At 31.1% G+C, this 15,826-nt stretch overlaps 2 protein-coding genes across 3 annotated transcripts in view; one reads left to right on the forward strand and one right to left on the reverse strand.

Moving 5' to 3' along the window:
* The window catches only part of LOC145678583 (innexin inx2-like), a 117,529-nt gene extending 112,994 nt beyond the window's left edge, over positions 1–4,535 (forward strand). For both annotated transcript variants that reach the window (XM_081748899.1, XM_081748900.1), the window contains exon 2: positions 1,873–4,535. In XM_081748899.1, coding sequence (XP_081605025.1) covers positions 2,021–3,100 — 1,080 coding nt within the window. In that variant the 5' untranslated portion in view covers positions 1,873–2,020 and the 3' untranslated portion in view covers positions 3,101–4,535. The remainder of the gene's footprint in view (positions 1–1,872) is intronic.
* Positions 4,536–4,797: 262 nt separating this feature from the next.
* LOC145679460 (aminopeptidase Ey-like) overlaps positions 4,798–15,826 on the reverse strand; it is a 114,413-nt gene continuing 103,384 nt past the window's right edge. Inside the window, exon 14 of the mRNA XM_081750040.1 lies at positions 4,798–11,451. Coding sequence (XP_081606166.1) covers positions 11,293–11,451 — 159 coding nt within the window. The 3' untranslated portion in view covers positions 4,798–11,292. The remainder of the gene's footprint in view (positions 11,452–15,826) is intronic.

Consider the following 15,826-nt stretch of genomic DNA (forward strand, 5'->3'; position numbering starts at 1 on the left):
TTGTTAATATTTGAATATTATTTACATAGGCTACTAAGTTTTTAGTATAGCTTGCCATTTTGAAGTCAACAAACACATTTGTTTGAGAAAAGAACTTTAGGGGGTTTGAATATTCTTTTGCAGTGTACTGTACATTGTATATAAACAAATAAGGTGGATCAGAGGTAGATTTGCTTCATGAAAAGGGCGGTGGTACAGATATTGATATTAATAGGTTTCAGCAACCTCATGGAATATAATCAATTGGAAGTTTTATGTAAATATTCACTTGGTTATGCCATTTTCATGCAGTACAGTGAACGTGTAGCAATGTGAAATGAAAGAGAGAAAAAAATCTAACAGCTTCAGTGGTAACAAGCCGAATCCCTATCTGACGCGTATCAGAGTCGTCGCTCGAGTAGGGATTTTTCAAGCAAATTTTAAATAACCAGATGGGTTCTGAAAATTATTTTACAGAGCCAACGAACTTCTGTGAACACTTTGAAGTAAATATACTTGATATTTTAAATGAACAAAACAGGCAGTTACCAGGCAGATGGGAGATTGAAATTCCCGTTCCTTTAAATCCAACATCTTTTTTCCTCGATTTTTTGTACCTGCAAATGATCAAGTGCAAAATAACAATTTAAATTTTATTTTACTATTGTTTTCTCATAATAACATGGACAAGAGTTATAAAAAAAAAAATTTCGCAAATACCTAAGCGAGAGTAATGCTTGTCAAATGAGTCACGCATGTGTATTTTTTTTAACGATATACTATATTATAATTTATTGCTCTTGTTAAACAATTAATATCATAAGCATTTCCAGATAGAAGTGATTGTCGAATTCTTAAGATATAAAGAATTTTCGTAATTTTAATTCTTAAACAGGAGTAAGTTAGTAAATACGTCCTTAAAAAAAATACCAAATCATATTTTAATATCGAAATTTGATCTCACTTGGTTATCACTTTTCTTTGATTGTGCGTTGTTACAGAACTCTTGAAAATAATATTGGCTTTTACATGAAAGGGGAAAATGATATTCGTTATTTTCAATTATTATTAATAGAAAAATTAAATGACTTAAAAGTCGTCTGCTTAAATATTGTAAGTAAAGTTTAATTAATACTTAAAACTGTATCTACCTATCCCAATATATATATACTTCGTTGCGCCGGTACCAGAGGATTCTGAAATATGAATATTTAGACAGAGTGCATACTGATTCCTGTGTAATTAATCGAATCGCTTGCGATAGATCTAATGGTTTTCACGTTTCTAAAATGTGATATTCTATATTCTCGACGGTACGAAGGTGGTTTTAGACCCATATTTATTAGCACTTTTTCCCTTCCATTTGATATAAGGATTCACCTCCCGGAGTTTGGTAGAGATATTTTCTCGCAGCATATATATTGTTTATATACAGGGTGTTTCAAAACAACACCGACAACGTTTGGGAGGTGATTCCTGACACCAAGATAAGACAGAAAGTATAGAGAAATATTGGTGCTTTCTTTCGGAGTTATAGGCTGCTGAAAACATAAAACACTGAACTCTAAAGGTCCATAGCTCCAAAATTATGGGACCTACCGTAGTTGGGTCAAGATTTCACTTAGGAATTAATATGTGCTCTATCCATATATCTATGTTTCAAAATCCTGTGGTGCTTCCGTGACAAGTTTTATAGAGGTAGTTGGAGAGTACTTCAAATTATATGACCGTAGCGAAACTTCCTTTATAAAAATTGTTGTTTGAGTGTTGCAGGATTCTGAAACATGTATTTTTGAATATTATATTAGTATGCTTTAATGTTTTATATGCATTAAACGGCTATTTTTACGTATATATTCATTACATTGCTTTTGTTTTCATTTTCTTTTTCAGAAGTAACTGTATGGTTCTTCGAAGACTTCGACTTGTAACACCTGTGGAACGTTAGACGTTAGTATTTCAGAGATCGTTACTGGATTTTTTTAAACCTTTTTTTTCACATTATTCAAACTAAAAGTTTGAACTTGACGACTTTTCGGCTATGAAGATGGAAAACATACGAAACTTACGAAATTATTTACGGCTAAATACCATTTGCATCGACAACTTGGTTTTTGCCTTACATTGTAAGGTCACCGCATCAGCGCTAATTGTATTTGCTCTGTTAACCATGGCAAGATACTATTTACAGGATCCCATTGATTGCAACGTAGAAGGAGTTCCTCAGAAAACAATGAACTCGTACTGTTGGGCTCATTCAACGTACAGCGTAACTGCTGATAAAAGCACAAGAAGAGAGATGGATTCGTACATACATCCTGGTGTTGGGATTGAAGAAGATAAAGGAAACATTAGATATCATCGGTACTACCAATGGGTAGATTATGTTTTCCTGTTACAAGCTGTTTTATTCTCCGCCCCCCATTTTTTCTGGAAAAATGCGGAAGGTGGAAAATTAAGGCTAATGGTGCATGATCTAAGGCACAACATTCTAGATCCTGTTAAGGTACAATCCATTAGAAAGCAACTTGTTGATTATTTTGTACGAACATTGCACTGCCACAACACCTATGCCTTGAAGTTCTTTGTTTGTGAAATTCTTACTTTTATTAACGTCGTGTGCCAAATGTACTTCATTAATAGGTTTCTAAACGGCGAGTTCACTTCGTATGGCGCAAAGGTTGTATCATTTCTGGATAAAGACCCAGAATCTAGAAATGATCCAATGGAAAGAGTATTTCCAATAGTCACGAAGTGCGTTTTCAAACAGTATAGCTATACTGGTAATGTCAATGTTTTGAATGCTATTTGCGTTCTGACTTTCAACTCTACGTATCAAAAGGTATTTGTCTTTATGTGGTTTTGGTTTATTATTCTAGCTATTTTAACTGCACTGATGGTTTTATGGTGGTGCATTTTGTATGCTTCACCTAAATGTCGTACTATGCATCTGAGATTGCATATGGGGTTTGCCACTAATATGGAACTAATTTCTAGGAAGTGTCAAATAGGGGACTGGTTTCTTCTGTCCCTATTAGCAAAGAATATGGAACCTACGATCTTCCACGAGTTTATTAGAGAGCTCTCTGTTAGCCTTGGAGTAAACCAATCTTCAGTGTAGAATGTTCCAATCTTTCCAAGATGGCAGTTTTATTAAAAAAAAAATCAGTATTTGAAGTACATATTCAACCGTACCAATAGCTAATAGTTTCTCAATATAAACTGATCCAACTTTCTTCTCTGTTATTCTATTGTTCATATGCCACGTACGTAAGACGCACAACTTAAACATATCTAATGTATTAGTTAACTTAATCAACGATTTTGCTTTGCGTAAATATTTTTACTTGTGTACGAATTTAAATGAAATGTGATATTATATTTATAAGATAGCCATAGAAGTAGTTATATTTTTTCAGTGACTGTCCATGTTTACCATTTTTTTTTTTTTAATCTTAAATCTGCAGGAGTTTGTACTTGGAATATTTCAGTTTAACTTTCAAACATTTATCCTGTCTTAAGAATTCTTCACATACAGTTTGAAACTTGTTTAAAATAAAGCACTTGTTTTTTTTTTCTTTGTTGTACGTGAGAAAGTAGAGAGATGATACATTGTTATATTGTTCAACAGATGTAGAAATAGCTTTATGTAACTAAGACAGTTTTAACTACCAGTTATAATTTGAGTTCATATTTAGGTCATCTCAAGTTTCGGTTCTAAATCATGTTCAGGGAATAAGTACTAGTATAATCAAGATAACTCCATGACATGTTTTCGTCAATTGTAACAAAGATTTCAATATCATTAGTACCTTATTTAAGTAGTTTTCAAAGACGATATGAATTTGAGTTTTTCTGATCATTTTGTAAAGGATACATTACTTTTAGTATGATCTTCTTGTAAAGTTACCAGCAATAATGGTCTTCAAAGAAAACCATGAGCTTTGGTTTTCTAGTGGCTATTTTGGAACAGTACTTCTTACGTTGAATAACTACTGTCACTCCTAAACTACTCACGAAAGAGTAGAGATTTTATCAAAGAAAATCAGTGTTTAGTTTTATATCACTGCCAGGCTGAATGTATGTATAAATGTTCAGGAAAAGTACAATATTTAGGAATACTTAAACTTTATTGTATCACAGATATATTACTACAGTGTAATTTACAAGAGAAGACTTTTTATTTATGTGCTTATTATGTTTTTAAGCATCAGATGTGGTGTTTTAATATAAGTATAAAATAGAGTATAAATCACATATCAGTATAAAATACAGTAATATTCTTATAAACACCAAACAAAGGGAGAACTTCATATTAAAAGCTTATCATTATTCTATTAGTATACTCATTATTTTTGTTTGTAGCTCATTTTATCTATTTTTAAGTTCTTACTATTTGTGCATAGCGTTTTAAACTAATTTGTTACATTTTATATAGTTTTTTTAAAAGTAATTTTTATTTTATCATACACAAAGAAACTTTTCTGTGATACTTATATGCCTTTGTTTCCTTGCTGTAGTTTTGTGAGTCGTATTGATTAGCTATTATTTTGCAATCTCATGTTCGTAGAAGATTTGTTTAGTGTGAAAAATATTTTTGTGTTTAGATACAACAAACTTGTAAGCTTTCTTTTATTATTCAGATTTTTTTTAATTGATAAGAAAACCAAACACACTCACTGTAATAAATGTTCAATAAAATATCGCTTTACACAAACTTCAAACATTCTGCATAGTATATTTTATAAACTGACCTACATTGAGCCACATATGTTGTAGAATTATCTATATTGGTTAATACCACATGAAACAATATTGAATAAAGAACTTTCAGATAAATTACCCAGATATGGTCATATAAGTATAACAATCCATGGTATAGTGAAGCACCCCATCAATAATTATTTTATAATTGATTAGCTCTTATTGCAGAAAGAAAGTTATATGTTTTAAAACATTTTTTAAAATCATAAACACAAATAAACTTACATTTTACTTATTTGAAACTTTTTGAAATTTTAGTATCGTGACTAATTGCAGTGAGAAATGTATTGTATTTTAGTTGTTTGGAAAGTACTTTCACATGACTTCTGTTTGTAGAGTTTTCATATCAAGCAAATATAATTTTCATATTATTAATTCAATACAATATACCACCCAATCGCTTATTCTATCACATACAACGGAGCATATAAATAATTCTAAAATTATTCTTCAGTTTTTCGACAGGGCTGTTATCATTACAGAGTAAAAACGAACAATTACTAAATATGAAGCAGTTACTTGGTACAACTTGACAATTTTATTGCACCAAAACAAGTCTTATTTAAAGAGCATTACTGGCTAATGAGTATTTCTATTAAAATACAAGTTTAATTTAAAAACTAAATTTAAAACAATATAAACTGGCCCTTAAAATATTTGTTGAAAAAAAGTTTGGAGAAACAAATGAAAGAGTTTGGGTCAGAATTTTCCGAAAAAAGAGTTATTTATTCACGTCACGACTATTACATAGGTCAAATTCTGAACGCCGTTGATAATGTGTTTCTTTGAAAAGACAAGACCTTTGTACTTATGACGACGGATTGATTGATTGCATTAGCCAATTCTAGAAATTTACAACCCACCAGTGCTCGCATACTACTTGAAGTACATCTATACGTATTTACAAAACATTTGAAACAGATGAACTTAATTGATTATTCATCCACCACCCGGAATGTATCGGAATGACAATAAGCGGCCAGATGGAATTACTTTGACACCTTGGAAAAGGGGTCAATGTCTAGTATGGGATGTAACATGTGTAGATACTTTTGCCCCATCTTACTTAACGTCAACTAGTGAAGAAGCGGGAAGTGCAGCAGAGACAGCGTGTATGCGGAAGCATTCTAAATATTCAAAACTTAAAGAAGATCGCATTTTTATTGCGTTTGCCACGGAAACAATGGGTGTTTTTAGCAAAGAAGCCAGAATGTTTTTAAAGGAATTAGGATCAAAATTAATTAATAAATCAGGAGATCCTAGAAGTTGTTACTTTTTGACACAAAGGATAAGCCTAGCCATACAAAGAGGCAATGCCATTAGCATATTAAATTCCTTCCCATCTTCACCCAAGCTAGACGAAATTTTTTATCTAAAATAAATATAAACATTTTCTGAATGTTAATAATTGCTACTTCAAAGACATATACAGTATAAAATGATATTTTTGTTTATTATTGTGTGACTGGGATTATGGCAAAATCTAAGTATAGAGGACTGAAACACTTATTAATCATCATGTGTTATCCTTCGTTTTTATAATTGTCGGTTTATATAGTACCAAAATTATGTTTAATTTTTACTGTTTGCTGGTTTAAATATGTTAATTTTGATGTTTCTCTAAAAGTTTAACTGTGCATTATAACTTAATATTTTATTCTTATGCTTTGAGGAATAGTGCTTAAATATAAATAATTTGTTCACCAATAATCGAAAATAAATAGATACTAAAATAAAAAAAAAAAAAAAAAAAAAAATTACGGTATTAATTCCATTTCGAGACATTATGAGTGTGGACCTCAATGCATATGTATTCGATTCAATTTTCACTGGAATCCAATCCTTGGAATCCACAATCGCAACGCATATCAAAATGAACGTGAGGAAATAAATTAATATATATTTACGTTTTTTTAAAACTAAAGAAACTGTACATTCTAATTGTGTTAACTAAGCAAATTTAAAATTGTAGTCAATATGAGAATATGTTTCAATACGCGGTTAATTTATTTAAAATCTTTTAAAGAAATTGCTTAACTTTCCTGTTTTATCTAAAATACTTTAGCATTAGATAGTGAAAGGAGGTTGAATTACCGACAGATACAGAATTAAAGGCTTTTGACTGTAATCTTGAAGTTGCAAGAATTCAAGTTTTAATCAAAACAAACTACGCCTAGAACATAGTGTATAGAATATAATACACATATAAAATATAATACACATATTGTATATAATAATTTCCACTAAACTTTTTGGTAAGAGAATATATTATTTTGAATGAATTTGCTAAACTATACTTACCTCATTACATTTTGTACTGTAGGGGAAATTAAAATGTATGCTTTCAGGTTAGTATATTTAGTCAGACGTTAATCTGATTTGTCAACATGAACTCATGATGAGGAAATATTTTAGTTTTCGCTTTCAGTACAAAACTTGAATTTAATTTCCGTTGGTATTACGTAGCTTGAATTTAATATTTAATTTTAATTTCACGTATGTAGTCTCGATGCTAGAAAGGGAGGGGATATGTGTTAATACCAAACAACAAATTATATTAGTCTTTCTAACAGCACTACTAGCTACGAGAATGAGCAGTTTGTACTGAAGAATAAATTTTGCTATCTTGATATTATTTGCTACCAACATGATCTGATCCAACACACGGTACGTAACTCTCAAACTTATATTTCCTGTGTTCCGAAATTTGAAATACATATATTCCCACTTTCTGTATGTCTCTGTATATCGAACTTACATCGACAAAAAAGATGTAATTTCAAATTCAAGTTAGTGCGGACACGTTTCAGTGAGCTGGGCTTAAGATGAGGTAAATGTATCAGTAATAGACATTTTGGACTCTTGAGTCAAATAATAAGAAAATGAGACCACGCAGAGTATTAAGATTTATTGTTTTCTACATCCGATACCCTCTAGAGTTAGTTCAATGAACTAGAGCACTCCACGGACATACATCAATCAGAATCAAACACTCGAGGTGTAAGATGGGACTAGCAGGAGAGTTTGTGTGTTCTTTCTTACGTCTGATCACGTTCAAATTAGTGAATACACTCTTTAGAACACCGTTATATGACGAAACTCAGATCTAGCTCTTCGGCGCCATTCTAAAGAGGGTGGAGCGTTACTGGATGTGCCCGATAATGGTTAGGTATGACCATTACTGGCACATTGGGCTATTTTTAAGTGCACCAGTAATGGTCACCTCATGTCTACAGTTTGTAACTTGCTTAAGTTCGGGAGGACTCCATTGGCGAGAAAAGGCTCAAGTCTCTTCGAATTTCAAGGACCTGAAATCCTGAAACAAGGGGAGCCAACAGAAGGGATTTTAGGACGCAGATTGCATCCATGAAATCTTTAGGGGACAATTTTTCATAGGAAATGGAACAATCATACACTTTGATTATGCCGTAATGATACTTTTAAGAATTGTAACTGTGAAGAAGAACTTAGCATAAATAACATTTTAAAATAATTGCCATACCAAAGAATACCTTCTCATTTGATTGAAAGAACTGTGTTGTGGCGGGAGGCGTAAGCTGATATAGACTGATTTTGTTTAAATATAAGGGTGAGGGGGGACATGCAACCAAATCTCCTATGTATTTGACATCTAAATCAACATAAGTATTATCTTTTTTTGAGGAGGAGCAAATGGGGAGAAAGCACTTTCACACACTTTGAGGTGGAAGGGGAGGAGAATGATAAAGTCGGAAAGAATTTGTCCTCAAGCACTTGGGGGCGATGGGCAACCCTGTCTGAAATGGTAAGCCAGAAGATCAGTCGCTATTCAAAGCCTGGACAAAAATAATAATAATAAAAGAATGCTTTTGCCGCTCCTGGAAACGAAGGATCCAATAACGTGGATTGTATGGATCTGAAAATTCTATGCAATCTGTGACTTAAATGACTGACACGGAATCTCACAAGTAAACCTTACGTTTGAGTGAATCGAGTTGCCGACTGAGACACATATGAGAAAGTAGTACTAAATGTGGTCAGTATTTCAGTGAAGTTGCAGGTGCGAAGCTCCAGGGTTTTAGGAGATACAGCTACCAGAACATCACATGGAAGTACAGAATAGTCTTCATACAGTTGGAGATAAAGCACCTGTAAGACCTCTTGTAACGACAAAAGGAGAATAACAAATATATGGGTACATATTAGTACTAGCGGGAAGTCATATAGTAAGGGTATACCTGACGGCGGTCATCTTGAAGTCCGCCATTTTGAATTAAGGTTAAGTTTTTAAAATAGGAATAGGGTCATGTGATACATGATTTAAGGCGCAAATTTAATCAGAAGAACAATGGTGACATTAATTTTGATTTACGCGCAATTGGTAAAAAGTTATAGGGAAATTAAATATTGTTGCAGCATTTCTATTAGTCCTTTACCCCACCTTGTAAATTCTGTGTTAATGTTAATAATTAAATAAAAAGCAGGTGGATAAATATTAGGTCTATGGTAAGAGTTACCTTGATGGCGGCCATGTTCAAATCCGCCATTTAGAATCAGACAAAAGTTTTAAACAAAACGCATAACAGTGACACCTTATTAATAGCAAATTTTACCATAAATCCAACGGTATAACCATTTTTGCTTTATTTAATATTAGTGCAAGTAAGCTGCTCAACTGAAACCTACGTACTCAATCCTCCTTGTCTGGCACCAGCCAAAAGCAATATAAAGGAAAGATGGTAGCGAAAGAAGTGTGTGTGTGTGTTTCTAAAAAAAATCCAAATAATTGCAGAAATACCATGACTTAAAATACCGATAATGACATCGGAGTTCTGTGCCAATGAAAGTATTGATTTGATTTTCACATACTTGTATAATATCGTGTATGAACTGTTATAAGTTCATTTTCTATAATTATTGGACCTTTCAAACGCAAGTATCTCCCATTTTCATTATTGGCACCGGAAGGTATCTATTCCTGTTACACATAGAATTATCGTTTGTTCATTATTGATACAGTTGCAGGCCTCTCAAAAAATAAAATATCTAGCTTCCAGTTAGTTCATAGATAACTTTGTTCAGGAATTCTGTAAGAGAAGAAATAGGCTAACAAAAGAGCGAACTTTCATAGTGCTCTGATACAAAGTTATTGAGTAGAAAGTATGAAAAAAATTTTAAGTGCCCATTACTGATACATTTACCTTAATTTTCAACTCTTGATTTCAATGGTTGGGTCAAGTACGTCTAAGGAAATGTGCTACAAATGGAACTTATTGGTTTGGTGCTGACCTAGAAATATTATATTGAAAAAGAAATATTTGTTTAAAATTCTGAAACCAGAAACTTTTAAGAATAAGTAGATCAAAGTTAAGAAAAATAAGAAAATGGATTCAATTAAAATAAATGTGAATTATATACCGGCCTATGTTTTTTATACCTGGCAGCCATACTGTTTGGAACCAAAATCACACCTTCAGGAACCTTACACTTTCATTGTCTGGAAATTACGAAATAACTAAACTTATCCGTTATTAGTGACTGTACAAGAGAAAAATGTTTGCATATTCCACATTCTTTTCTTTAAAATTAACATAATAAAAATAGTAACGGAAATTAGCATACTTATCAATCGAGAAAGTACTATAATTGTGAACAGTTGAATGTTCAAAGATATAACTCAACTTTTGTTCTATTTAAAAAATCTTTCCACAGTAATTACAGATTGTTCGAGTATCAGTCACACACATACGATACGCATAATAACCAAAATATGATTATATATATATTTCTTTTTTGCTAAAATGCATTTTTTAAACAGGTAAGTTGAGTAACCACGGTTTTTATAATTACATGTATCAGTTACACTCAAATATTTACTTTAACTTATTCATTTTTCTTCTCTTTATTATTTAAAAAATGTTTCTAAGTGAGCTGCAACAAATGGCTGAATAATCTCTGCAGTATATGATACTCTGCTTAGTCAAATAGTAAGAGCGAATGGCAATTTACTACTTACTGTACTTATTTATCATTGCAAACTTTTTTTTTAAGTTCATAAAGAACCATGAAATTGTCTTACATGTAGTCATAGTGGTCATAGTGGAAAGAGTATACATCTTAACTTACATTTATTGCCTATGTAAAATTCCCGTTCTTGGTCAGATATGCTTATGTAGATTTCGACTTACAGAACCTTCGTTACAGTAGTGATTTTACAAGGCACAGTAATATAAAACCAAAACGAGAATCAATTCACTCAGTCGTAGTAGTAGTGAAGAAAGTGATGTTGCTTGCATTGGCATTCCTATGAACAGTCTGTAATAACTAATTTACGAAGAATATTTCTGCTACCACTTCTATGTCCAGACTGTAACTTTTTCATGCATTTTCAAGGTTTCGCTGTGTTATTCTTATAACTTTCATCATGACCGAGACTCGAGAAATGACTATTACGGTAATGTATCTGATTAGAAACCGCAATATTATGTAAGTAAACCTTATACATTCTATAAATTCTGGTTAACAACTTAATACATGGTTGTTAATATATTGCGAAACACTTTCCGAAAATTACACATTACCGAGAGATTGATTTCCTAACCAACCAACTACATAATTATAATTTTCGTTCACCCAGTCTACATTTGCTTGAACTCTCTCGATTACTTGGTTCATTCCTAATCTCGAGGCTCCTATGAGTTTCCTTTTACCACGGAAGAAACTCTGTAACTGTAAGAAAAACAGAAAACAAAATTAAAAGATGTTAAACTTACTGTAATAATACACTGTATTAAGTCATAAACTCACCTTTGTTATAAGCTAACAATAAATATTCAATCACATCGATATAATCTTGTAATAACTACTGAGTTTCCATTTATTTCTTTTTAGTTATTTTATTATCGTTGATGAACAGATTTTTTCTGTCAATATATCGGTGCACCCATCTAAGAATATATAATGACTATTACATTGCCTTAAATGCAAAATATAAGTTTTATCAAATAGAAATTGTGTTTTTATATATAACTCATATTTAAAAAATCTTGAATGTTCTAGAAACTATTTTCAGTAAGTCAGTATTGTAATTTTTCCTTAAAAAACGAAATTTCTTTCTGTGTTTTAAGTTTATTGGCAACTGATCAATTAAGAAATCAAAAAAGTTTGAGGTAATGCTATTTAGTATGGTAATCAATTACCACATACATACATATGTACATATATGTAAACCATTTTAAAACATGAATCTGTGCATCCCACATCTTGGTATGTTACCATCGCTTACAGAAAGATAGATACCCGAAAATGCTGTGTCTGCACTATTTACACAGGTATAGATATATCACCATTTCTGACTTAATTTTCTTTATTAATGACATACAATTTAATAAACAGAAAATACGTAACAGGATATGAAGGACATATATGTTCATGTATTTACTTGACCCTTCTGAGATTGAACTTCCAATTATGCACACACACACATACACACACATACACACACACACACACACACACACACACACACACATATATATATATATATATATATAATATGAATCTATCCATTTACACATACACATCTATCTATTAATTACATACGGATATTTTGATATGCATTTCCTTTCTTTATCTTACTGTTGTCTTTTCTGTTTGAGTAGATTTTTATTTTTGTGTCTTCAAGTATATTTTTATGTATATTATACACAATTTATTGAGATGTAGAAATCAATGTACTCTCTTTAAATGGAGTGATCTTTCTCTATTGAGGCATATATATATATATATATATATATAATATATTAGGCTATAGAATATATGTATGTGTCGTAAATTAGACACACCTCAATAACATTTCGAATTGAATCACAGACTGAAATTTTGCAAAATAACCTTAGTTGTTGACTATGTTCGTAATTTTCTCTTAAAACATACACAGGATAATTTAGTATAAAGTTGATGTATAAGGGTTTTAATAACAGTAGCTGAGCATATACAGGGTGTTTCAAAACAACACCGACAATGTTTGGGAGGTGATCCCTGACACACACACACATTTATTTTTAATTTATCTAGTATTATTAACGTTCAATTTCTTACTGCTAAGCCATTCTCATCGTTTTCAGGATGACAGTTATAATTAAGTTATTAACGACTAAAATTGAAGTGCCAATTATATAAAGTATAGTACAGAATGAAAGTAAATAGAATTACTTACGTACGAAAAAGAAAACAAATTAGCCCAAAATAGAACCTCTCGAAATACCTTTGGTAGCTCAACAAATCTCAAGAGTACTATTGTATTTAACCTGTACTTCCCAACTTTTTAACAATGCTTCTACCCAATTAGTATTACATGCTCCTCTTATTACAGTATAGTTTGTTTAGTGATATATCCTGCTTTCTCAAAAATCCAGAGAAATACTGAGCACTAGGTTTTTTTTCTTTTTTTTCTATAACTGCAACAAACATTGTAGCAAGAATTCAAGTGTTGAATATTTCTACCCTTCTAAAACTATATTGGGGAAACTTATAAGAAAAAAATATATATACTTCTCATGAATTTTCTCATGTTCTGAAGGAATGCGGATGATAAATTGGTCGATAACTCTCATTTCATATTTACTAGCTCTCCATGTGAGGTCAACAATTGCCTCTTCATTACATCAGGAAAATGTGCTAGTATTTGGTTAACTAATTCAGATTATTTTAATAATGCAATATTTGTTAAAAGTTTCGGCAACCTTACTTGTTTCTATTATTTTTGTGACATTCATTATCGATTCTATATTTACGTAATGTAACTAGTTCGCAGAGACCATTTTTACATCTATTATATTTCCTTACTTGTCTGCAGATAGAATTCAGAAGTCGGGAAAATACTCTCAGTACACGAAATGGTGAAGAGGGAAGCAATCATCCTATCTACATGCTTATTTCTCATTATCATCATCACTAATAAAATGATTGTTTAATGACAGAAATGTGCCTTATTGGAAAGGCTCAAAGAAACCACACACTATAATTCATGAAAATCGGTTACTTCTTAGGGAAAATATTGTTAAGCATTAAAAAAAAAAAAGTGAATTCACCTTATTATCTTTAATTTCAACTCTAAAGGAGTAAATCTGAATGTATAAACAACACGCTATGTTTCGTTTCATTTTTGTTAGACTCGAGAATTTTTGCTATCACTGAACAAACTTTTGGAAATTGGTAAATTCACCTCATTATCCATGTGGATAGATAGAAAAGCTTCAAAGAACATATTTATTCAATTTTCATGGAGCATGGCATGTGGTCTATGCAACTTTTTAATATGGCTTATTGCTTGGGATTAAAATCAATGAGGGACAAGAAATAAATTAAAATGTTTACTAAGCAGGCATTTTATGGATAATTTTCCTAAAAACTGCCAGATTTTCAAGAAGCACTGGGTGCGTTCTCTTTGAAGTTTAAGAATTACTTCTACTGGTTGAGTTGAAATCCATAAAGAAAATCCATTTAAACTGTGCACCACATTACTACTTTAACGTCTATTGTTATGCCCCTTAGACTAAAGAGAGAGATGAATGATTATGAAGGAATTGATGGAATGAGAATGTAAGAAACAGCGGAAGAATTTCAATAACTCCAATAAGGAGAAAAAGATCAAACTTTTACTCCAATTCTCGATTATCCATACACCATACGGAAGAAAAAACTAACATAGCTTCTAGAAGAAGAAAAAAGAAGAAAATAAGAAAGAGAATATCCTAAGTTTTACTATTACACGTACTATTTTTTATCAATGTTATTAATTTAATGATAATTGAACATTTTTTAATGGTATACAAGTCGTTTTTTAATTGCTCTTGCTTATCAGTCATTGGTATATATCAATACATAAACATCTGATTCGTATCCGAGATAGAATATATTGCATCAGTAAGTGACTTAGATGGATGCAAGGTTATTTTTATTTGTCTTACTATTTGATAACTGAAATGTTAGGGGAATACAAATTTTATATATGTATTTCATGTGGTCTGTTTTAAAGGTTTAATTTTAGCATGAAAAACATAAGCAAAGTATTGTAAAATCTTAACTTACTTTTAGCTGTTAAAAAAATAAAGAAACGAAATTATTGAAAGAATCGTGTATAGAAATATTCAAAATAATTTACAATTCTCACTCTAATTTGTAGAATCTCTTTGTGTAGCACAGGTTGAAAGTACAAAGCTTAAAAGTGTTCATTCATTTCCTATGCTAATTCTTTATTATACGCTTTTAAATAACATTTTTGTACCCACAAGATTATGAAAAAAATATAGGGAAAGATTATTTTTTTTAACGTTATTGAATTAAAATTCAAATATGATTAATATCAATTAATTAATATAGTCTTTTCTCCAGTTTATTTCTTAAATGGAATTCAATCGAAAACTATATTACGTAAGATGAATCCTTATAATAGTCTTTCTTTTTCAAATTACACTAAAAATGGAAATCGCTGAGCAAACTAACGTTTATTTAAAAAATAATAAATCTGCGATAGTTTCCCCAACTAACAGAACATATTGGCTAACTCAGACTTTTCAGTGTCTGATGAAGCTAATATGTTCAGTTAGTTGGCGAAACTGTCGCACATTTATTATTTTTTAAATAAACGTTGGTTTGCTCAGCGATTTCCATTTTTAGTGCAAGTTATTTAAAATAGCAAAGCTAGTATGAACCAGTGTGTTATTTCTTTTTTTAAATCGTATTTCTTTAAATGTGGAAGCTCTCATATACCAAAGTAGTTTGCTATTTGGTTTCAGTTAGCTGTGTATTTTGAGTAGAATTTAGTTGAGACAATACTGGTGAAACTCAATTATATAAATGTCTTCCTTGTATCTACATGTTGTATAGGTGCAAAAAATATATGAAACATATAAGAAGTGCTAAAAAGCAACCATTGGAGAAGCTTGAAAGGCCAAAAATGTAATGCAAATGATAACAATACAGTGTAATGATTATAAATTCGCAAGGAAGGTTAAACAGTATACAAATTTTATGCAAATTTAACACATTACTAGTAAATAAATTTAGGTAAAAAGTAACATAACACATCGAAAAGAAAAGT

Source organism: Thermobia domestica, chromosome 2 (genome assembly GCF_964235325.1).
Source record: "Thermobia domestica chromosome 2, izTheDome1.hap1.1, whole genome shotgun sequence".
Taxonomy (NCBI): domain Eukaryota; kingdom Metazoa; phylum Arthropoda; class Insecta; order Zygentoma; family Lepismatidae; genus Thermobia; species Thermobia domestica.